At 39.0% G+C, this 26,334-nt stretch overlaps 1 protein-coding gene across 1 annotated transcript; it reads right to left on the bottom strand.

Moving 5' to 3' along the window:
* Window positions 1–822: 822 nt before the first annotated feature.
* Window positions 823–26,334, bottom strand: LOC145771263 (3-galactosyl-N-acetylglucosaminide 4-alpha-L-fucosyltransferase FUT3-like). The gene is made up of 5 exons (XM_082582998.1): window positions 26,056–26,334; window positions 17,383–17,487; window positions 16,920–16,993; window positions 13,497–13,613; window positions 823–3,109 (listed from the first exon to the last, which is right to left on the bottom strand). The coding sequence occupies exons 1-5, from the start codon at window positions 26,332–26,334 to the stop codon at window positions 2,350–2,352; spliced, it is 1,335 nt and encodes a 444-aa protein (XP_082439124.1). The 3' UTR covers window positions 823–2,349.

The following is a 26,334-nucleotide window of genomic DNA, read 5'->3' as shown; positions in this document are numbered from 1 at the left end:
TGCACTGTTGGACCAGTTCCTCATGTAGTCGCTTCGTATAGCTATCATGCTGAGTCAGTTCCTGTACTTGCAGGTTGTCCTGAGACTGGGCACTTCTTGCCTCGTCGCTCCCCCTGGTTTGTTTGCTGGCGCTACAGTCCTGGTCTGGTTTAATTAAAACGTTTGTCTGTTTTTTCACCTTCTCCGTTTAGTTGGAGATTCCCATCCTGCTGTCATGACGTTTTGCTCTCGCGGCGGTGTGTGGCAGTTCGTGCGACTGCTTCGCACGGCCGTTGTTCGGACTGTCACTCCGTTTCGTAGAGAGAGTGCGCTCTGTGCCCTCTTACATGCCTCGTCACTTTTCACAACTACTTAGGCTTCGTGTACTGCATATAGACATTAACTAGATTGTGATTACGTAGCATTCAGATTGTGTTTGTCATTGTCAATAATTGTAACTTTCCATATTTTTTTGTGTTAGAAATGTGGAAGTTGGTTTACAAATAGCTGTAGCATGTCGGGAAAATCTTGATTCAGGTGTCGGGTATGAGAACATAAGGCTCTCATTGAACTAACCCTTCGGCACCAAGGAGAGTAGGGTGGCCAGTTCTTTTCTCTCTACCGCCTTTCCTGCAGCAAACGAAGCTTCCCGTTATGCCCATCCAATTTATGACACCCTAGGTAGAGGTGAGCGGTGTTTCAACAACCAGCAGAAGCTGGGAGTCGAACCAGGTTTGCATAATTTGAAAACCAACGCCTTATGTGTTGCGCCATCCCACCGACGGATGCGATGTACAGAGAGATAATATGATATGATTTATTTACTCTCTGAATTTGTGCATCATCTTTACAATGTCACTACATTATTACACGACACATTTGTACAACGTAAAGCAACAAAGAACACAATCGGCAACGTCTTTAAAGACTTAGGTAAGACGCGATCTGGAATGACACCCAGATCTACCAACACTATAGTCAGTGGCATAGCTAGGGGGGGGGGGCAGACCGCTCCGGGCGGCACGTCTGGGGGTGGCACTTTCAGACAGGACGTTTTTTTGTTGATATTGCAAAAGTACATGAAAAATAAAAGCAAACAGAATGGCAACGTTCAAAACATAGAATAATTCCACGTTAAGTCAATTAAGAAAATGAAATTATCTATTGCAAATGTCTTGAAACTACAAATTATTATCTATTGCAAAATGTCTTGAAAACTTGCGCGAAAAGAAAAACAAGAAAAAAAAAAGTCTTGAAACTACAAGTTTTTTTTTGTTGCATACTGACTAAATTAACTTAGTCTCTGTAATAGTTTCATGACACCATCGACGCCATGTCAAGTCGCTGTCACATTCATTGTTTTTCTTCGCCTGCGGAATTTATAAATTTAGCATCGTCGAGTGCGTGTTTGTTTTTTTTTGCTGCCGTCGTTAGTCGCGTGCCGTCGTTTGTCGCGTGTCGGAGAACAAAACGAAAGTCATCTGCATGGACCTGTTGAAGATGAAACTGCCGAGATCGCAGAAATGGTAGAACCGGTTATCGTCACTGCTGAAAGAATTGAATTAGCTGAAATTCTGATATCTCAGAATTTACATCCAGTGATGTTCATGTTAATGCTTTTGAAATTGCACCAACAACCGAGAATTCTGCGTCAGCTGCGGACTTTGCTTGTATTACTGTAGTACTGAGACTCAACTCAAGCGCCCCTTTCATCTCTAGCACAATCACCTGAGGTAAGAAAACACAAAAATAATATACAGTATATTACACAGTCTAGTAGAAATGAATTAAATGGATTTTTCTGCCGTTATGTTTTTAATACGTTACAAAATTCCTACTAGCCTTTATTAAACAGAGGCGGAAACATGCTCTTCAAATTTGGGTAGCCTTGTAAAAGGTTACAAATTGATTATTTAAATTCTGCAGCAGTTTTTGTGCTTTTGTATTCAGTATATTACTAAATTACAGTACAATGGTATGTTCGTCTGACTTTACACCGCAAATTGAAAAAAGCACGTTGCGTATTGCAGTGCTGATAAAAAAACTCATTTCATTTTCACATGCTTTTTCTTGAAGGGGCGGCAAAATCTGAATCCGCCCCGGGCGACACATTCCCTAGCTACGCCACTGACTATAGTCGAAGGCCAAACCACTCGGCCACTGGGCTGGTACGTACTAACGAAGCTAACACGGGCAGCCAAAAGGAATGAAGGTTGAAATATTCGGTTATGCTTTGTTCAGTTCAATCTATTTTCGTTTCTGATCATCAAAACAAAAAGTAAGATCTGGTTAAACACAAGTTAAAAAAGTTGAGAGAAGCAGCGGCAACATAACACGCGAATGTTAAAGCGTGCTCCTACCGAAATAGTATTAAAAATTTCGTAAACATTCTGGATATTCATTATCATAGTACCATCCTCGCAATGATGGAACAATCCTTGGATGGTCAGGATAACCAAACAAAGGAATAGTGCTTTTAGATGTGTTTAGGACAGGGTTGTAAATATTATCAACATTTATACCATGCAAGATTCGACACAAATTGCAATATCCACTTGTTCTGTTGTACTGTGGCAGATCTTCTTTTTTCATAGTTCTCCACTTGAAGTATTGTCTATACGCTGTAGTGTTTTTATCAAGATAGTTCAAATATTCAATCAGTTGTTCCGGATATTTAAAATCTTCCACATAAATGCACGATCCAGGAGGAACCACTGCTTCATAATCCGACTTCCGTGCTCCCCAAACAACTGGCACAGCTCCCATTGCAAATCCGTTACGAAATACCTTCTCGGTTACATAATCCTTGCAATGAAAGCTGTTTTCAAATGATAAATAAAACTTGTATTGCCTAACAATTCCTATGTTAGAAACCCTTCCACCATTTTTCGGAAAGCAGCTTCCTCGTAGATCCACTTGAAGACCAATATCTTTCAACTTCTTAATGTAATTCATTCGTGTTTTGGCACCAAAAGTAGTTCCACAATTGGACACAACCCAAATGGCAAGTTTTGTTTTATTTCTTATTGCATCATCGACATCTTTTGAAATATCTTCTAACTTAGATTTATGAAACAGCTTCCAAAAATCAGGCGTAATAGAAGAGAAAGCATATACATCCGCATCTCTCCTTAAAAATAAATAACATCCAATTCAGTTACCTGCTGTATCACTTTTTGGCTGATATAAACTTATCTTTTAATTTACAAGTGTAGATAGAAACGACCTGTTTCAGCCTAATGCTGCGGGTTCGCTGCGATAGTAGCGATATGCAATTAGCTTTCGGAACACAGTTTCCTAGTCAAGTGCAATGAACGAACTCGCAGCATCGGGTTAAAACAGGTCGTTAGTATCTACATTGTAAAGTAAGCAACGATCATGCTGCTAATGGCGAAACTCAATCTATTACATTATCTTTTAATGATAAAATTTAAATATCTAATAGAATACCAGCTATTTGAAACAAAACTTTATTGTTTAACATTCTTAAGTTTGTGTCGAAAGACTTTTAGGAAAATCAACAAAAATATTTAAAAATTTTGAAAAAATATATGTGAGTAATAAAATGTTTTTGGAGACCCTTAACCCTATCTGTAGCGACATGGGGCTTAATGAGGACGCTCCACACTAGTAGCGAAATATTTTACAGAAAGAAATATGCTAGAAATGTGAAATTTCTTGACTTTTAGTTTTTATTCTTTGCGAATTTTCTAAACCTACACTAGTCATTTTTCTACCTTCCTGCCCTTCACAATAAGCACTTCGTCTCAGGTGGCTAGACATTTTCGTGCAATGCTAGATATATTTAATTTAATGTTAGTGCAATATAAATGTTAATGCAATTACTTTGAAATGTAAAAACGCCTAAAAATGGCTTATATTTATGAGAAAAAGTAATTTTTTGTTTAGTTTAGCATTACTTTATGCTATAATTCAAAAATTTCAGTTTTAAAGCTTTTTTTGAGAAATTAGAATAAAAACCGACTTTCTGACGTTTTTTCATCTCAAACAATTTATTTCAATAAATTTGTTAAGTAAAAATTTAATTTCTATACGCACAATACACATGGGTATTACCTTGTAAAATATTTTGGCTCTGTGATTTTCATAGCTCCCGTTATTAGCGATTAAATAGCACTGGGATAAGATAGCCCATGACGTGCTTTCCGCGTGCAAAAACAGCAGCTCGTATTAAGATATGGTCAGGGATGGAGGAACCATTTTAAAAGTAGGTGGGCCCAAAGGCGTAGCAGTCAAAGTTAATCAAACTTCTGGGGGGCTTCTCCCCCCAGACCCCCCATAACCAGTGCTGTATTCGAGGGTATACGCAGTATACTCTCTGCTTTTTCGAGCAACAAATAGTATACCCTCTGGTTTTCCAAAGAGAGTGCGTATGCAATCCTTACTGATTCCTAATGTGTGATGTTCTGCAAGAATTATCCATGATATCCATTGAACTTCAGTCTCGAAGTACAACTTTACCTTGAGCCGAACTTTTAATAAAAAGGACAATACGAATTATTGAGAGTTTCAAGGAAAATCCAGGAGAAAAAAACGCAGTTGGCTTCAGCAGCGTAGGATAATTTAATGTTCAGAAATATTCCTCTGATACAGAATTATAAAATGGTGCCAATTAACGCGAACCAATTCGTTCAGAGCATTGTTAGCAGAATGCAAATGAGACTTTGCACTAATGCCGACACTGACAACGGTAAGCTACTGGTTGATATTACTAACTTGGAACCTGAAAAAATTATAGAAAGAAATTTGCGTCATGGAGAAGCAGAGGTGAGAAGAATTTGTAAACGCTTTGATATTGATCAAATACAGTCAATCCAAAGATTAAGAGACTTTAGAGAAAAAGTTGAAATTGTGGCCAATAATTAATTTAAGTCTCTCTTGGCAGCTATTTCAGCTTTACCTTGTTCGACAACAGAATGTGAACGTGGTTTCAGTTTAATGAACAATGTCCGCCCCGTTAGCTCAGTGGTTATGCTCCCGGCTCAAAATCACGCGGCGCTTATTCGACTCTCGGGGTATGCGCTTGAGCAACGCATTTCAGGACTGCTCTCCGTCTAGCGGCACCTAGTGATTGGAATAATTTCCTGGCAACAACACTGCAACAATCGAAAACTTCACTCTGCCAATCTCGGTAACCGGCCCTGCTTCAAGAGCCTCTACAAGTATGCGAAGCTACCAGGAATAACCAATCAAGGCTTTGTCAGTCCGAGGATAAAGATTCAAAACCAACCAACTATTATCACAGGTTTAAGAGCATCTTTGCTCATTTATAATGTGAGCTGTTTGATGTTTATTGCAGCAATGGATCACCTGTGGCTCAATTTACCGCTAAAAATATGTAAGATCCTAGCTGCTAAACCACCAATCAGCTAAGAATACTAGATCCAAAATTTGTAAAGAGGATGAAGCTGTAGATTCCTCTCGGCAGGCTGTTTGGAATGTATTCATAGAAAAATAAACAATTTGGTACCTCTCGTCCAATTTTGATGTCGATAATTCATGTTACGGTAGTATAAAGATTAGTATTTTTCAAGTTGTGTATTATTAATCATTTTGGCAAATCTGACAGTATACCCTGTGCTTTTTTTACGAATACAGCACTGCCCATAACATTGCTGCATTCTTAATACTTCAAATCGCTTATACATTGTGTTTTCATGATTGCCTTTTGTGCCAACCAGCAAAAAATTTCCGTTTTTAGGCCCGATTTGGCCAAACAAATTACAAATTTGTTAAATTGCTCTATAGCGCTGTACAAAATATGGCGATGTACACACAAATAAAAAGGCAATACACACAAATACACACAAAATAGAAAAGCAATATACACACACAGTTATAATACCAATCTGGGGGAAATAATCTGCAGCATTATACAGTAGGCCTACGTGCATGCACTGCATAATATGTAATGATATCATTGTTTTAACCTATAGGAGAACAATTAGATTGATTTACAGATTACTCCACAAATCACACGCAACCACACCCACGCGTGCTGCCCATCAACAGTGGGCTCAACAGAAAAGTTTGAAGATTAGATTTCATTATTGAGCTATCAAAGATAACACAGGCAAACAAAAAAATTTTTTTTTTAAACGCACGGCATGTGAGAGTCATTTTAAGGTATTTCGAGGCCCCTAATTCCGAAAATGCACTTGTTTTTTTCGAATTGGCTCTAGTTTTTATGATAGCCTACAGCAAAACATTTTTTTTCAATTTTGAGCCCCTATAGATTTAACATCGTGTCGTTTATTACATAGACAAAACTGAAAGTAATCCCAGGCACATTTCAGAGTTGTATAAGCGCCATTTGAAACCAATCACGTTGATTACAACCCAAACAAACAACAAACGGCTATTTAACGTTTACTGGCCTAGTAACAATCAAAATACGACGTGAAGCAAGCCTTAGGATACAAGATGTAGAATATACAACTTGTGCTTTGCGTTAATATATTTGTTGACTTCAACAGTATCAGACTTACTAGCTAAGCTACTAAGTACAAATAAAATACATAGATTGTTTTGCTTAACAAACTAGACGAATAAGCAAAACAAAGCCATCGATGAACAAACGCAATTCTTTATTACGGTAGGCTTACTATACTGAGCAACACCCATCAAGGTACGAAGGCCATTTATATAATTACAGAATACAAAGTTGTGTTCTTCAATAAAGAAGCTGTTTAAAATTTTATCCTTGTTACGGAAGAATGTAATCTTGGTTCGAAATTCTATTCCTGGTAGTTTCGAAAATTCGAAAAAACTAAGTGCATTTTTGGAATCAGATGCCTTGAAATAGGCCTACTCTAAAATGACTCTCACCTTTTGTGCCAAAATTTTTTTGTTGGCCTGTGTAATCAAACTAGTGTGTATCAAATGAGTGAAGAGCTCTTTTTTGAAATTCCTCTAATTTGCCGTTTTCACTACCTTTTCAAAGAAATTTGGCTTTCAAAAGTGGGTGGGCCAGGCCCACCCAGAAAATAAAGTAGGTGGGCCCAGGCCCACGAGGCCCACGTGGTTCCTCCATCCCTGGATATGGTTAACTTCCGTTCTGGCTTCTCGGTGTTTAGAGAATTGCGAATCATAAATTATTTGTAGGATCCTTGTAAAAGGATTCAACCAAACGTATAAAATCAGTAAAAAAGCAACAGGTTTGGTAACTACAAATATTTTATTAGTAGAGCTTTCACCGCCGTGAAGGCGGCTTCATCAATACTCTAGAAAAGCACAAATAAAAAGCAATAAAAAAGAATTGTAAAAAATTATTAAAGTACAGAGTAACACTCCAAAAAGGCAACGTTTGAACCATTAATAAATGATAAATCTAAATTAAATGTAAACAAAGTCTAGGTTTGAAATAATTATAAGCTGACTTGAAGCTTTCCGTTAACAATTTAAATGCTGTTGTGATACCAACCTTCCTTCTACTGTAACCAACAGCTTAGCAACATAAAAAAATAACACAAAAATGCAGTTGAATAATGACGTCATAAAGTGAATTATAGCGTACAAAAATTTTATTTAAATTAAAAAATCGCAAGGAGGGGGAAAGCAACAAAAGTAAGCAGGAAGTAGGCTACGCTGAATAAAAGTATAATCAATCTTTCTTATTTAAACCGAAAGGTTCAGTGGTGTAACAACCGAATTTTGCTGGGTCTTTAACGGACCCTGCATCCGACAGTTGTGCTTTATTTTGTCCGACAAGAACGGCTACCAGGTTAGGCCTCAATTGATTACTTCTGACTCAAGCTGACCTATGTTTATACAAGTACACGAAAACACTTACTTGTAATCCACGCACACAAGCCAACCATCATCAGAAAGAAATTATTGAAAAAAATGCGACCGTCCACCGCTCAAGTCAAAACACAAAAAAGAACACTTTTCGATAAATGAAACACTAATTCAAACTCATTCAAGTGGAGGTCACTGAAGCGTGAACGCAAAACAAGAACATTCAAATAATAATAATAATATAATAATGCTTTTATTTGCGCCCATTGCGATAACATACAGTACACTGCGATCACAGATGCGATACAACAGACGACAGGAAGCAGCGAAGTGACATATAGTCTTCGAGTCAACTGCTCCCCTTATTTTGGCTTGCCTTTAAGTGTCTTTCGCCCAGACACAGCCGCGTGCTCTGGAGCGGTGTCGAACCCACGTCCTTTCGAACGTCGCGCAGACGTTCTCACCACTCGGCTACGCAGCCGACGAAAAATAAGAAAAATTTTTTTTGACGAATAATCAAAAAATAAGAAAGGAATTGCATAAATCGTTTCTACAAGTGGTGTTGAGGATATTAATCCACCACGTTTCCTTTTCTTTTGTGTAGGTTATTGTCTTGCATAACTTGTCGATACCAAAAACTTGAAAGTTGTTTTTGGTTGGTTAAAATGATTAAAATGGTTAAAATGAGTTGGTTAAAATGAGCAGCAAAGGTAGAATTGACTTTTTTTTGACACTTTTTGATTCAGAACATATACTAAGTATCAAAAAGAAAAAAGTCGATTACACCGTTGCTGCTCATTTTAACCAACCTGACCACAACATTCACAATTTTCAAGTTTTTGGTATCGACAAGTTATACAAGACAACAACCTACACAAAAGAAAAGGAAACGTGGTGGATTAATATCCTCAACACCACTGAACCTTTCACACCACTGAACCTTTCGGTTTAAAATAAGAAAGATTGATTATACTTTTGTTCAGCGTAGCCTACTTCCAGCTTACTTTTGTTGCTTTCCCCCTCCTTGCGATTTTTTAATTTAAATGAAATTTTTGTACGCTATAATTCACTTTATGACGTCACTATTTAACTGCATTTTTATGTTATTTTTTTACGTTGCTAAGCTGTTGGTTACAGTAGAAGGAAGGTTGGTATCACAACAGCATTTAAATTGTTCTTCTTCTTTCGTTTGAGATTAGATCAAATTTCAGGGCAGGTGGTGGAGAGCCAGGTGAGTGTAGCTTCGTCCAGCGTTGCTATACCATGCGTTCCATTTGGTGCCTTGTAGATGGGACATTTGAGAACGACATGGTCAGCAGTTTGTTCCTCCGCGCCGCATTCGCAGGTCGATGAGGGAGCCAGACCCCACTTGTGCATGTTGGAATGGAAGCGACCGACTCCGGTTCGGATTCTGTTGAGCTTGACCCAAGTCGCCCGAGGCAGGTCCATACCAGGGGAGGCGCGCCACCGGGTGTGGTATAAAACCATGTAGTTTGGTGTTGGTGGCGCACCACGCTGCTTTCAAAGTATCTTCCATGAAGTGTGCTGCGCTGATGGCATGATCGCTGAATGGATGTAGTAATTCAACAGCAGCTGGCACAAAAGGGTGTCTTGACTTTAGTTGCCGGGGAGATTCCTGAGTTGGGATGTTGAGTTTTGCATGAAGCAAGTGGTTAGGGTCCCCCGCCCGGCGAGCCAGGTGTATAATGGCTCCCTTTCGGCGGAGCTCAGCAGGTTGGATGCCTGCAAGGATTGGTAAATACTCTGTTGGAGTTGGGCGCAGGCATCCAGTCACAGTTCGCAATGCGTCGTTGATTGGGCTGTCGATGAGGCGGGTGTGGGCACTACGGCACCAGGCAGGGGCGCAGTATTCAGCAGTGGAGTGAACCAAAGCCAGGGTTGCAGTGCGCAAGGTGTCAGCACATGCACCCCAAGTTGTGCCTGCCAGACGTCTCAGCAGGGCGACGCGAGATGTCAGCTTTTTGCGTAATGACTGTAAATGGTGACGGTATGTGAGTGACCTGTCAAGTGTAACCCCAAGGCATGTTGGTTCTGGGAAGGACGGCAGAATTTTGCCGTTAACGGTCACTTTCAGGTCACGTTTTGCTTCCCTGTTGTTGAGATGGAAGGCTGCCGTCACAGTTTTACTTTCGCTGAGCTTCAGTTTCCATTGATGAAGGTATCCAGATATGGTCGTCATGTCTTGGATCAACGTTGTTTGTAATGATTGCCAGTCTTTCGCAGACTACAAGATGGCCAAGTCATCAGCATATGCATATTTGTCAGATGTTGTTGATGGTAGGTTGTGCGTATAGACGTTGAAAAGAAGGGGAGCCAAGACTGATCCCTGTGGGACACCGTTTTTGAGTCGCCGTTTTCTACTTGGTTTTCCGCTTCTGGTGGTAAGGGTAAAAATCCTGTTGTGGATGAGTTCCATGATCATTTTGACCATGTGCCTGTCAGGGAGTAGGCGCAGTAGCTTGTAGACTAGGCCACGGTGCCAAACAGTGTCATAGGCTGCTGTTAGGTCGATAAAAACAGCCCCCGCCTTCTTTTTTGCCGAGAAACTCTCCTCAATATCCTGAGTTAGTAGTGTGACTTGGTCTACAGTTGACCTCCCGTGTCGGAAACCAGCTTGTTCTTTGGGAAGCAGTGGGTCGATTATTGGTTCGACACGGGCGTGGATCAGTCTCTCAAGGATCTTGAAAGGGATGCAGAGCAAGGAGATGGGGCGATAGCTCTTTGCATCGTCTAGTGGTTTGTTTGGCTTAGGGATCGCGACAACCAGAGATCTTCTCCATACTTTAGGAATCTTGAGGCGGCGCAGGCAGGACGACAGGAAATCGCATAACCAGGACTTTAGTACATAACCATCGTGCATGATAAGCTCTGGACATATCCTATCTGGACCAGGGGCCTTACCAGGTTTTAGGTGCTTGAGGGCAGCATTGAGTTTGCTCCGTGAGAAGGAGCGAGAAATGCTATCCTGGTCGGGTGTATTGATCTTCCAAAGCTTTGTCACTTCTTTGGTAACAAACAGATCGGAGGTACGGTCACACGGCTTATATATCCCATTTTTTATTACCTGCGATGCGATCTTATTAGTAGGAATGGGACATTGTCGGGGTGATTGTCTTGATCGTCCCGTAAGGTTATTGAGTGTGCTCCACGCTGTACGGCTTGAGTGCGAGAGATCGATAGATTAGATGGTCTCTGTCCAGCGTTCTTTCTTTTCTTTCTGCATCGAGTCTTTCCAGAAGAGCCTTGGCGGCTGAGGGTGTTGTTTGACCATCTGAAGAGCTAACAAAAGATTGGTAGAGGCGCTCGCACTCTGCATCCCAGCACGGAGTGTAGTTACTTCTACGACCGCGAGGGATGGCTTGTTTGGCACATGTTAAGATGGTGTTGCAAAAGTTCTGGTAGGCCTCGTCCACTTTGTGACAGTTAGGTAGAGGTAACTCATTTGTGAACTTGTTGGTAAGGAGGCTAAAGCGATTCCAGTCGGCTTTACGGAAGTTCCACCGCTTGACTGGTTCACTCGGAATTGGTGTCTTGAGCGGTATTGCGGTAATGAGAGAAGGTCGGTGTTGGGACCGAGGGAACTTCTGTAACACACGTCTGTCCGGAAGCTGATTGTCGTTGCCAATGCTAGCAAAGGCCATGTCTGGGTTTGTTCCATTGCCCCATCGCCCGGATGTGAAGCTGGCTTCGTCTTTGGGGTTGTACAGTGGGGCATAGTTGTTATTTGATGCCCAGGTAGCCAGACATGCACCAGAAGGACTGGTGATGCAGTCCAGTGCTTTAGCTGATTTTATTTTAAATTGTTAAATTTTATTTTATTTTTAATTTAAATTGTTAACGGAAAGCTTCAAATCAGCTAACAATTATTTTAAACCTAGACTTTGTTTACATTTAATTGAGATTATCATTTATTAATGGTTCAAACGATGCCTTTTTGAAGTGTTTCTCTGTACTTTAATAACTTTTTACAATTTGTGCTTTTCTAGAGTATTGATGAAGCCGCCTTTACGGCGGCGAAAGCTCTACCAATAAAATATTTGTAGTTACCAAACCTGGTTGCTTTTTTACTAAATATATGTGAGCCGCAATTTTACAAAAAAAATGCGCTTCATTCGATGAAAGATGTAGAGAAAATTGTTACCCACAGTCAATAAGCGTTTTATATAGCATTCTGTAGTCCCACAACTGCCTCTGTAGCCTGTTGGTTAGAATGACTGCATCTGTAAACGTGGGTTCGATACCTTGTCGAGCCATATACCAAAGACTTTCGGTTTGGCATTCAGTAAAGGAATTGATGAGGAAATAATCGGCTTAGCCTCGCCTTCAGTGCTTTTCTTTGCAACCAATAATTTTCAACTTCGGTAAATTTAAGAAAATGGAATCTATTGTACCGCCCGTCTGGCTGGGATTATCCAGAGAGTTTTTTATTTATCCTATTCATCCTCTTGAATGGGTGGATTGTGTTTGAAGAATCTGTCGCCATATTTGGTGCAGGCAGTTGTCACCAACCTTTTTTGCATGCGGGCCACTTTGGCACTAAGGAGAGCTGTGGCGGGCCGCACTAATAAAATTTTAGGGAGGTTGACTCTTATACTAGAAAAGAATGCATTTCGTACCCAGTATCCAGCGTTACATGTTGTTAATATTTATCTTAGAATACCGCAGCAACAAATTTAGTCGAAAAACGCTACTGCCAGACCAAGCTCTTTTAACAACACTTTTGACTTCTTTAACAATGCCTAATAAACGAGGACACTTGTTTTGCGCACTTATAGCGAGGCGAGCGGTTTCATCAGAATATTCATCGCCAAGCAAGAATGGCGTTGTCACTTCGCTTCACAAAAGATATTTGCAATTAACAATTAAAGTAATCATTCGTCCAACTTTTATTAAAACTTCTGTCTTCTTCAGTTAATTTATGCTTCCTACCGTTAGACTGCAACATTTTACTGCGGGTCTGCGCAACAGTAGCCTAACTATTCAACTCAAGTACTCAACAACACCCGCTCTACCTGTGCCCGAGATTTAAAAAAAAATCAAAACGATTACTACGCAACAAGGAGTTTTCGTCCATGGTTTTCAACTGCCCGGAAGTATAATAATTCCACTTTGTACGCGTTTTAATCAACCACTGGGACAGTGTGGCTGGACAATGGACATCGCATTGGAATAAATTTAAGCCACCCCACCTAGAACTACAATCTGATTGGTCATATGCAAAGCGAAAATATGCTTCTCGGAAAGTATTTTTTGTCTTCATTTTTGTCTTTAACTCCTCAAGAAAAGTATTTTTAGTTGTACTTGTTTGTATGCTGATACCTTCCGCGGGCCGCACATAACAGCGTGGCGGGCCGTATGCGGCCCGCGGGCCGCCACTTGGTGACCCCTGGGTAGAGGATGGGAATGACACTGGGAAAGTGGCGTTACATCACCCCAGATTTGTGGATTGCGGAAGTAGGGCAGCTGCAATATCATTATCATTTTCAATATCATTTTCCATATCCAATATCCATATTTTCCAATATCATTATCAATATCATTTTCCCATTAAAATAAGGGAGTTGGACAGCTAAAGGAACACCTTGCAATTAATCCTTTACCTTGATGACTTTTTTTTATCGGAAAGGCGTATCAAAGAAACAGTAATAAATTCATGGTGAAAATGTGCACGTGCATGGCTGAGTATATATGGCAACACTTGTTTCGTTAAACACAACACACAGTATGTCTCGTACCTGTATGTCATAGTTAGGTTGAAGGCGTCATCATATTTTTCGAAGATTGGCTTTATATTAGTTTTTATATTCAAAGGTGACTCCTTGGTTAGCCAAACGTAGTAGTGGTCGCTTCTCCTGAAAAAATAATGACATCGTATTTGAAGAGTTGATTAGTGGTACAAAACTTGAAGATTGCGAGTACAATGTTAATCAATGCTCATGGTAGCTCGAAGCTTCGCGTTTTCGTCTGACTTTCTTCAGGAGCTATCGTCAGAATAAAACAATCCTAGAAGCGGTAAAGTATTTATAGTAACTTAGAAGAAAAACGATAAGTAAATTTGGCTAATCAGAATAAATCAAAATTAACAAAAAATTTTTAAGGAATCAACGATTTGTTTTTGGCGGCATAAGATTGGATCGAAAGTTTTTATTAAAATTGCTTCCAGTGCTGCGAGGTGGAACGAGGAACGGCCTTTGGCAAGAATTGAAAACATTTCCAGTCTAAAGTTCAAAACACATTCTTCATTATCAAGCAGGTGCTGCCCTATTACAAACTCACTAGATATGTTTTTGTCATTTACAGTTTTTCAAGCACGATTTGGTTGATTTTTTGCTGTATTGCTTTCTTTTCTGATTATTTTCGGGGCATGTTGTTTGATTCGTTCCTCCAAGCGTTGGGACGTGCGGACTACGCACCGACTCTCACATTGGTACTTAAATTGGTAAATTACGTTACAAACTTTTATTGTAGGCAAGCAGTCTTTGTTGGTAGAACGGAAAATTTCGTTGGTGGTGAAGAATATACGTGGTTTGACGACAAAGACACATTGATCGACGGTTTCAGAAACGTGATTTTCACTTTTCCTCTCCTATAAATACTTTACCACTTTTAGCCTTATATTGTTCTGACAATAGTTTCTGAAGGAAGTCAGAGAGTCAGCATTCTACTTGCAGAATAGTCTTTGACCACAAAATCAATTTGACGTGAAGGTGCTTAAAAGACATAGCTAAATATAAAAGTAGCCTAATAACCTAAACTTCAACAGAACTCTTTTTACTAAGATTGTCTCGAAAATATTTTTTGAGAGAGATAACCTGCAAAAGTTACACGAATTACGCAAAGAGGTGATAAACTGATTGGACGCTGGGTAACGTAATAATATTGTTAACCCACGTTGATTAAATGTAATTTTTTGAACAATAGCGAGGAAAGAATTTTCACCCCTGCTACATTCTATCCGACTTGAAATATAAACAAGTAACAACATAAGATTCACAATAGCTTGTAGTTAGATGCATCTTCGACTTTGCTCATTTTAAAATCTTTCATTCCTCCCCTTTTAAATAGATAGACAGACAGACAGACAGACGGACGGACGGACGGACGGACGGACGGACGGACGGACGGACGGACGGACGGACGGACGGACGGACTGACGGACGGACGGACGGACGGACGGACGGACGGACGGACGGACGGACGGTCGGACGGACGGACGGACGGACGGACGGACGGACGGACGGACGGACGGACGGACGGACGGACGGACGGACGGACGGACGGACGGACAGACGGACAGACAGACAGACAGACAGACAGACAGACAGACAGACAGACAGACAGACAGACAGACAGACAGACAGACAGACAGACAGACAGACAGACAGACAGACAGACAGATAGATAGATGTTTATTAGCTGCTGCGAAAAAGATGCACAACAAGACAAAACACAATGTACACAGCAAACTGTTGAAATGATTACAATTAAAAAAAAAAGAAAATGATGAAAGCATCACAACAGCGGGAGGCTGCGAAGTGACCATTCAAGGTCTTCAAGTCAAGCAGCCACCCCTTAACTCATCAATGATAACTTAATTATAATTGGCTAATTTGAGAAAAAGACATAATAATAAATAACAGTGAAGATGATAAGAAATTAAAAAAATTCAGGTAGGCCAACGTAGCCTGTTTTACAATTGCAAGTCTGATTAGTAATTTAGCATTTGCCTAATATGCGTGAATAATTTTCTTTTTATACATTCTTTTGAAAGTTGTGACGTGAGCGCCTAAACGCAAACAGTTTAAGGATCGTTTTAAGACTCACATTTTCTGCGTTAAGCCTTAAAAGGTTGGGCTCCTGGAGTCTTGCTCAGTTTGGGCGGGGCTGTCGATTCTTCTTATGCTTTAGGAGTGATATCTCTGTTAAGGCACGGTTTCAAAATTTGGGATTCACTTTGTAAAATTATTCACGCTGAGCATATCCGAAAATTAAAACGATATGAATTCAAGAACTGCTCACATACGTTGAAATGTTGAGGTGACTTATATATTTTAATATAGTTTCGGGAGAGAGTTTGCTTTTTTATACCAAAGACAGGCAAGACACAACAATAACACATTATATATTTTAGTAAGTTAAAGCTTTTACTGTATTGACGTCGCTTATAAGCTATGCTGAAAACAAAAGGTCCACGCATACAGCCAATTCCCTTCACGCTGTAAAACAGTCGAGACATGGGCCAAATTAATTACTTTCATCCAGCTGGTGAGATAATTTTGAACTATAGAATATGAAATATTTCAGAGGATGTGCTGAGAAATGCCTTATATCTCTTAATTTATAACCTTTATTCGCTCAAAATTTCAGCTCAATAGAGGTGAATAAAAGTTAGGAAAAGTCAAGAAATCTTGTAGTCGCAGCCTCAGTGGTTTTAGAGATACAACTGGTGATACAAAAAAGTTGAATTGACAGCTCCCCCCCCCCAACCTTCAAAGGGTTAAACTACAATCTTGAATGTGTGTCTCGGGAAGACGACTGTAGCAAGAAGGCAGCGATTAACACGAGTGTTTTTCTCAAATAGGCTGGTCTATTGCTGTCCATTCTTGCTACAATTGGCTTCCGAAAAATATAGGATTGATATGGTGTATGGTGTAAATGGCTAGCGTGGAGACTGCGTGTTATGGTTGGCGAATCGTAATTGCTCACTGTTCTAGTGACTACTCAGTCTTGTGCTGACTGCAAGAAAGAACGCTCCTTTCTACACCTGATTGCGTTATTGAGTTTTTATAGAAGCCTCTGTGACCATGATAGAGTTTCTCAAATTGTTTTCGCGGCTTAGTGGCATAATGTAAAGGAAAACTCAGTGAAGTATTTACAAAAATTTTAACTCAGAAAGAAACGCTGCATCCAGCAAATAACATATTTATGAAGTAAAAATTCCTCTCCTGGTTGAAACCCATTAGTTCAAACAACTTTTTCATCATTCAACTGTACATTGAATACTGAAAAGTTTGGGTGTTCATCAGGACAATTATCGTTTCTAGCACATTGTTGCTCAAATCAACTCTGAATATATCGAATTGCTAGTCACTGTGGCAAATGGAGCTAATCATTGATTAATTATATTGTATTGCTAATTATACATATTTTTCACAAACCTTTCCTTTGGCCAGTTTGAAACGTCAATGATGGAGGGGTGAAAAACAATTGCCTTAGTTGAAGGGTCCTCAACCTGAAACACAAAAACTATGTGAAGTTCTGCAAATATCATTTATACGCAAATATCTTTCAAAAAATTACTTTTTCTCATGAATATAAGGCATTTTTGGGCGTTTTCACATTAATTTTTCAAAGTAATTGCACTAACATTAATGATAGCTATAATGCACTAGGCAGTTTCATGAAAATGTCTAGCCACCTGAGACGAAATGCTTATTGTGAAGGGCAAGAAGGTAGAAAAATGACCAGTGTGCAGTAGGTTTAGAAAATTCGCAAAGAATAAAAACTAAAAGTTAAGAAACTTCACATTTCTAGCATATTTTTTTCTGGGACATATTTCACTACTAGAGTGGGGCGTCCTCATAAAACCCCGTGTCGCTACAGATAGGCTTAAATACCCACCTTTGATCTGTTGAACATTACTGCACATCGTCCACAATCCCCTGATATTTCTATGACATGTCCCCCCGATTGGCGTGAATCGTTCCATACAATGATGGCATACCTCTAGTAATGGAATCGTGTTTAATTAATTTTTTTTTTACTTAGAACTCGTCTATGTCGACAATGTCTATGTCGACATAGTCGACAACTCGTCTATGTCGACAAAATACCTAAATAAGCGAAGTGTGGCAATGCATAATTCAGTACTTTTTTGTTTCCAAATTCCAATTTTGTTCACTAAACGAGGTCTTGGTAATGGTTAAATTTGTTCAATGAAAAGGTTTCTGTTGCGTATTTACGTGCATTGGTTTAACAACAGATTAATATGTAAGTTCGTGAATATAATGGAAGTTGTGTTTACTCGCAGTTTGTAGGCACACGGCATCACAGTGTAGGGTCTGTTTTCATTTATCTACTTCTTTAAAAACTTTATTTTCATTTCGTAGCAGCTGATGTGTTCAGCAGATGTTGCTGAAACAACGTGTTTATAAAAATTAAACTCAATACTGAAGATTTTGAGGCATAATGCCGGCTAAACTAAATGAGGCGCATGTTAGAACAGCTTTAACATTGTAGAGAAGTCAATCCCTTTCAGTGCATAAAGTCTAGAATGGCTGAAAAGGCAGAAGAACCATAAATAGTCAATGGCTTGGAAGGCATGATAGCAAAACGATGTGACCCGTTTAGGCACACTTTTGTCGTTTAGGGTACAGTGGCTGGTGATCTTTGCATAACGTCACAAGAAAAGACCTTTGTTGCTATAGAACAAAACCTCACAAAGTCGCTCGAGGAGTTAACACAATATCACACCAACAATCACCTCAAAGCTAACCCTTCAAAGACACAAGTATGTTCTTTCCACCTAAAAAACAGAGAAGCTACGAGGACCCTCAAAATCTCCTGGTCGGGAGCAGAGCTGGAACGTTGCCCTAACCCCGTCTACCTTGGAGTGACACTGGACCGTACTCTCAGCTACAAAAAGCACATTGAAAACACAAAGGCTAAGGTTAACACCAGAAACAATATCCTGAGGAAGCTTACCAACTCTGGGTGGGGCACTAATCCACAAACCCTCAGAATGACCGCATTGGCTTTGTGCTACTCCACAGCAGAATATGCATGCCCTGTTTGGAACAGGTCCTGTCACTCATCGAAGCTTAACTCGGTACTCAATCATTCTTGTCGTCTTATTACTGGGTGTCTGAAGCCCACAAATACCAACAAACTTGATCTGCTTGCTGGTATTGCACCACCACACATAAGAAGAGACGTTAACAGTCAAGCTGAAAGGCTAAAACAAACATGTGATGAAAAACAACCTCTATATGGAAAAACTGCTGCACAAACCCCGTTGAAATCAAGAAAAAGCTTCCTAACACACGTCCAGCCACTACCCTCAACAAAAGAAGAAACAAAACTTAAGCAATGGAAACAACAATTCGAAAATGACCCATCAGACACTGAAATGAAGGTCCCACCATCAGAGTCCCTCCCCCCAGGAGCAAACGCTCCTTGGGCAAAGTGGAAAACATTAAATCGACTCCGAACGGGTGTTGGACGCACTAAGTCTGCAATGGTGGAGTGGGGCTACAACACCGGCCCTGTTACATGTATCTGTGGCACCGAGCCCCAAACAACGGACCACCTTCTTGTTTGCCCTCGGCTTGCCACCCGGTGCAGTAGGTGGGACCTGTCAGTGTATAACTCCGTTGCGGAAGAATGTGTCGATCTTTGGTGTATCAACGAACTTTAGAAGACTCGATAGAAGAAGTGGCTGGTCACCTTGGAAAAGATTGAAACCTATATATTCCGTAGTAAACAATGATAGCTATCGATACGAAAATGGCTCATGGAGACTGATCAGGGCCCCCTGCTGAGAAGTCCCCTAACAGCTACAGGGAAGGAGGAACCTCTTCTATGTGCACAGCTGCTCGTGATGATGGCTTATGCCCAAATCCCTGTGGAAGGCATAAGTCTGATGGTAGACTGCTTAATACTAGAAAAAGGGCACTCAAAATAGGAACATGGAATGTTAGAACCCTTTATAAAGCAGGACGATACGAAGATTTAAAGCAAGAGATGTCGGTCATGAACTTTGATTTAACACTTTGCTCCTCAAAGGGAGGCCAGATTTGGCCCTCCCCTCATATTTCCTTTGATTACTTGAAGCACAGTAACGCCATGCACTTGGTTTTTCTTGACTTTTCCTAAAATTGCCAAGCGGATCAGATGATATTAAATTTGATGCTGAAAGTTGTGTAGTTTTCTTGTAAATTCAAGATTTTGGTGAATTTTTGCTATTTCTAGCTAACTTCCAGCAAAGCGTGAAATGGATTACATTGCGATAACAAGCCATAAGCTCATAATTGCTTCGTGCATCGATATGCGCGAGCAGAGAGAAACATTCTCTTGTTTTCCTTTGTTTGGTTTGACCTCAATAACACAAAGCGCGTTATTTCTTATGCTACAAAAGAAACGCCAGTGATCACAAAGTTGTTAATTAGAAACAATAATAGCAAACATTTTTTGCGTTATCAGCTCTACGAAGAATAGCAATCCACGATCAAAATAGTATGCTATGTAGGCCACAAACTATTCAAAACAGTTGTTTCAACCAGCAAATATCCATTGACGAATAAAAAACGTTTCAATAAGAAATCTTCCCTTCGGTAATGATACGAAAAACCTAGTTTTGAAATAAATGTTCTATGGAAATGCTCTCATTGACAAAACTTGCAATTGAAGAACTGTATCACTGCAAATGCTTTTAGAAGAAGCTGAAGAAATGGCGTTTTTGCAAACAGTAATTGTGAGATTCTGTATACTCAAAATTATGAGATCACGTAGCAGCTTACTCGATGACTACATGTCCCTTAGCGGCTTTATGTCGCCTACTTGTTGTTATGTGTTGCATTTTTGTTTCACGGTGCACTGTGTGTTGTTTCAAAGAGCGTAAAATAAAGATGATAATGCCTAGTCTTCACTACAAAATATTTTGTAATGTAGATGAGGCATAATGCTCAGCGTTACATAAGACAAACAATAAATCAGCTTTCTTGATCATTGATTCAACATCTGAATACGTTGAGCCAATGTATAAGAGGCCGGCTATTGTGAAGACCCGCCATTTATAAACGATCCGATTATACCAAAAGTGGGATAAACTAATGGATCAAAGAATGAATAAATAAGGTTGAGAAAACTAAATCTAAGTGACGAACAATACCGATGTCTTCATTTATCTTGGAAAAGTGCTGCCTAAACTTATCAACAAAAAATACCGTAAATAACCGCAGGGATCCCGAAAGCAGAATTTGCTCGACTTTGGCATGAATTTAGTCAGACATCTAATAAATCCACACATACAGTAACGGCCACTCAACGGCTATAATATTCATAATCAACCTGGTTCTGGGCGGTTTGTGTAACAGTTCAGGGGAAGATACTATTTGAAATGATGCACCACACAAAAGATTTTCAATGAACACTGAGTCTAAAAAGCGATGTGGATTGTGCTGCACAGTGACTTCAAGTTTAGGACAGAAAAGGCACAAAAATATCACGATAAAACCAAAGACCTTGTGTGAAATTTGCGGGAATCATAACACGATGCAAATGCCATAAACGCGTAGTTTGCATGCTGCTCTAAGCTGGCCGGCAACCACAAAGGTAGACAACAAAGGCAGTTTATAACTCGATAACAGCACAATAAACATTATAAATACGTAACCCGACAGTTTTCTTTTACAAACTTTTTACGTCTAACAGTAAAGTCTATGCAACAATTTTTGTGAAGCGTTTATAAACCATGGTTATGTGAAATTATTCATCATTATTATTTTTTACTTTTCAGATGTTGTAAAACGTCATCAGAAAAAATCAAAAAAAAACGACATTTCATTACTTCAATGGAGTAGGCCTAAAAATTATTTATAGAATTGTAGCCACGTTTTTTCAACCAAGAAGCCATTTTTCGGCAATATAAAGTTATAGAAAATAATTTGCAATCCTGCAAAAGTTTGAAAAGAATCTAGGAAGTCTTCTCACACTCTGGCACAAAATGATTATGTTTATTGTATCTCTGCAATATTTTTACGACAAATTTTGAAGCTTCGTTGTAATCATTTTTATCTTTGAAGTGAAAAGTTAATTTTTTTTTGGCCAGAAACACAATCGCTGCCTTGCTCTTGTATCGTTTTGTCGCCTTTACGCCTTTTTTTGTCTTTCAAACAATAACGACCCAGTCAGCAATTCAGTCCTTTTACATTGATTCAACATTTGTAAACGTTAAATTAATGTAGGTTTGCTGACTGCGGGTTTATTTCACATTTCTTTTGTTTACCCATGTTCCTTACTTCGCTGTTGCATTGTTTCGACACTGGCGGACTAAAAATGCATTTTCAAATTGATTGACACAATCTTCAGTAAAAAGTGAGCTTCGAACTTAGCTTTGTTGATGTAAATGCTGTATTTTTAGTGGATGTAATTCATGAGTCATGTTTATAAACACCGGTAAGCGAAATGACTTATGATGTGGCCTGCATGATATTTGTGATGCGACTTGACACAAATCCACAATTCCAAAATGCCACCCGGTGCAGTAGGTGGGACCTGTCAGTGTATAACTCCGTTGCGGAAGAATGTGTCGATCTTTGGTGTATCAACGAACTTTAGAAGACTCGATAGAAGAAGTGGCTGGTCACCTTGGAAAAGATTGAAACCTATATATTCCGTAGTAAACAATGATAGCTATCGATACGAAAATGGCTCATGGAGACTGATCAGGGCCCCCTGCTGAGAAGTCCCCTAACAGCTACAGGGAAGGAGGAACCTCTTCTATGTGCACAGCTGCTCGTGATGATGGCTTATGCCCAAATCCCTGTGGAAGGCATAAGTCTGATGGTAGACTGCTTAATACTAGAAAAAGGGCACTCAAAATAGGAACATGGAATGTTAGAACCCTTTATAAAGCAGGACGATACGAAGATTTAAAGCAAGAGATGTCGGTCATGAACTTTGATTTAACACTTTGCTCCTCAAAGGGAGGCCAGATTTGGCCCTCCCCTCATATTTCCTTTGATTACTTGAAGCACAGTAACGCCATGCACTTGGTTTTTCTTGACTTTTCCTAAAATTGCCAAGCGGATCAGATGATATTAAATTTGATGCTGAAAGTTGTGTAGTTTTCTTGTAAATTCAAGATTTTGGTGAATTTTTGCTATTTCTAGCTAACTTCCAGCAAAGCGTGAAATGGATTACATTGCGATAACAAGCCATAAGCTCATAATTGCTTCGTGCATCGATATGCGCGAGCAGAGAGAAACATTCTCTTGTTTTCCTTTGTTTGGTTTGACCTCAATAACACAAAGCGCGTTATTTCTTATGCTACAAAAGAAACGCCAGTGATCACAAAGTTGTTAATTAGAAACAATAATAGCAAACATTTTTTGCGTTATCAGCTCTACGAAGAATAGCAATCCACGATCAAAATAGTATGCTATGTAGGCCACAAACTATTCAAAACAGTTGTTTCAACCAGCAAATATCCATTGACGAATAAAAAACGTTTCAATAAGAAATCTTCCCTTCGGTAATGATACGAAAAACCTAGTTTTGAAATAAATGTTCTATGGAAATGCTCTCATTGACAAAACTTGCAATTGAAGAACTGTATCACTGCAAATGCTTTTAGAAGAAGCTGAAGAAATGGCGTTTTTGCAAACAGTAATTGTGAGATTCTGTATACTCAAAATTCTAATAAATCCACACATACAGTAACGGCCACTCAACGGCTATAATATTCATAATCAACCTGGTTCTGGGCGGTTTGTGTAACAGTTCAGGGGAAGATACTATTTGAAATGATGCACCACACAAAAGATTTTCAATGAACACTGAGTCTAAAAAGCGATGTGGATTGTGCTGCACAGTGACTTCAAGTTTAGGACAGAAAAGGCACAAAAATATCACGATAAAACCAAAGACCTTGTGTGAAATTTGCGGGAATCATAACACGATGCAAATGCCATAAACGCGTAGTTTGCATGCTGCTCTAAGCTGGCCGGCAACCACAAAGGTAGACAACAAAGGCAGTTTATAACTCGATAACAGCACAATAAACATTATAAATACGTAACCCGACAGTTTTCTTTTACAAACTTTTTACGTCTAACAGTAAAGTCTATGCAACAATTTTTGTGAAGCGTTTATAAACCATGGTTATGTGAAATTATTCATCATTATTATTTTTTACTTTTCAGATGTTGTAAAACGTCATCAGAAAAAATCAAAAAAAAACGACATTTCATTACTTCAATGGAGTAGGCCTAAAAATTATTTATAGAATTGTAGCCACGTTTTTTCAACCAAGAAGCCATTTTTCGGCAATATAAAGTTATAGAAAATAATTTGCAATCCTGCAAAAGTTTGAAAAGAATCTAGGAAGTCTTCTCACACTCTGGCACAAAATGATTATGTTTATTGTATCTCTGCAATATTTTTACGACAAATTTTGAAGCTTCGTTGTAATCATTTTTATCTTTGAAGTGAAAAGTTAATTTTTTTTTGGCCAGAAACACAATCGCTGCCTTGCTCTTGTATCGTTTTGTCGCCTTTACGCCTTTTTTTGTCTTTCAAACAATAACGACCCAGTCAGCAATTCAGTCCTTTTACATTGATTCAACATTTGTAAACGTTAAATTAATGTAGGTTTGCTGACTGCGGGTTTATTTCACATTTCTTTTGTTTACCCATGTTCCTTACTTCGCTGTTGCATTGTTTCGACACTGGCGGACTAAAAATGCATTTTCAAATTGATTGACACAATCTTCAGTAAAAAGTGAGCTTCGAACTTAGCTTTGTTGATGTAAATGCTGTATTTTTAGTGGATGTAATTCATGAGTCATGTTTATAAACACCGGTAAGCGAAATGACTTATGATGTGGCCTGCATGATATTTGTGATGCGACTTGACACAAATCCACAATTCCAAAAGCGCCTAATTTGAACTTAGAAATTTCAGATAATTTCAACAGCTTGTTCAATTGTCTTCTCTCTACTAAAAATGTTCATACTACAAATTCAATATTGTAGAGTGTAGACCTAAAATACACAAACGAAGATGTAAACAGCTATTCAAGTAGGCTAAAGTGTTACTTATGAGAAGTTTGGTTCCATAAAACTAGAAGCTGGCCATGAGTTTCGAAAAGCATTAGCTTAGGACAAAAATATAAAACATCAAACGCAGTTTTGTTTTTTTCAAATTTGTGTAACAATATTACTCTGATTGTAACTATTTTAGAATTAATGAGTAGCCTACAATAAGATTTGCTCGCAAGTCGTAAATCTTCATCAATGCAATGAGTATGCACACCGCACACACACTTCGTGCGGCCGATCAAGCTCTTTGTTCTACAAAACTTTGCATGAAATCGGATTAGCACGGTAATTACACAGCGGCAAGATAAGTCAAAATTGTCGTTTTTGGGTGCTTTTGCAAAAGTTAAAATATCAAGTTTAACATATAAAATTTTAGAATAATGACTTTTCAAACTTATAGACAAATGATTTTTTTTCACACCAGTGCAACTTCTGTTGAAATAGCGCCAGCGGATCACACGTAACAGCTGATTGAATTTGATCCAAAAACGGCCCCCCCTTGAGTAGTTAACTTCCAAAAAAACGTTGAAAAGCAAAGGGTTAATTGGGATAAGTGAAGTTAGATGGATAGGTGATGGTAAAGTGACAGAAGATAGATTTGTTTTTTGTATATTCAGGAGGTGAACAGCACATGTACGGCGTCGGTGTGATAATGAAAAAAGAAATATCTAACTCAATCATTGGTTTTTGTCCAATTTCTAACAGAGTTATGATGATTAAATTGTCTGCAGCACCATTTAATGTAAACATATTACAAATATAATTATGTACAAATTCAAGTACATACCGATGAAGAGATTGAGTTATTTTATGAGTTAATAAATGATGTACTTAAATATACTAAAAGTGGAGAAGTTAATATAGTTATGGGTGATTTAAATGCAATAGTGGGTGATCATCATGAATTTCCCTCAACTGGTCCTTACGAAATTTAGAATTCAAATGAACGTGGAAAAAGATTGCTAGAATTTTGCAAACTTAACCCATATCCTCCTGAATCAAAATTTTTTTGCAATTTTTTGTAAGTATATTATTTTTAAGGTATCTTAACCAAATTGAACAATATTTTTGAAAAAAAAATTTGGTGGGGACAATTATCAACAATTTTTGGCCTGTCAGTTTAAACTGACGTTAGGAGCAGGAGGGGGCATATAAAATAAATACGAAAAAGTTTTCTCGGTCAGTATTTAGTCTAATACGTATTCAACCAAAGCAATAATGGAAAAGGACAAAAAAGTCAAGAAATCACTACATGTTTACGAATCAAATAAATGTCACAGTATCAAAAGATAGGAATGTTCTTGGTTGATTCAACGTCTGGCGATATTGATTTATCGTAAAAATGTACTTTATATTGGCTTGAAACCATTTCGTCTCACATGTTCACCCGGCTTGCGTTCAGCTGAAAGAGCCCAATTCTGACATCATCTATTTCATGTGGTACTCCTTAAAACATTGAGGATGTAGGCCAACATTGCAGGTTTCACACAAATAAAGGGATGTTCCAGAACATCCTGGTTTAGCACAGCGGCGTTGCTTCCCTTTTATGATCCAGTGTTGGGTAGTGCTGTATTTTATATGGGGTTGCGGAGATGCCCTGGGTCCCGGAAACAGTATATCTGGAACATCTTTTCGATAAAGCTGGTGGTAACTTTCCACAACTGCTCTTCTGAAGCCCAGAGCATCTAAACGAATTTCACCAGCATCGGTCTTACGATGGCGATATATTTGAAAAGCATTGTTGACTGCCAT

Source organism: Aplidium turbinatum, chromosome 5 (assembly GCF_918807975.1).
Source record: "Aplidium turbinatum chromosome 5, kaAplTurb1.1, whole genome shotgun sequence".
NCBI classification, from domain to species: Eukaryota; Metazoa; Chordata; class Ascidiacea; order Aplousobranchia; family Polyclinidae; genus Aplidium; species Aplidium turbinatum.
This window is presented reverse-complemented; position numbering and strand designations above follow the sequence as displayed.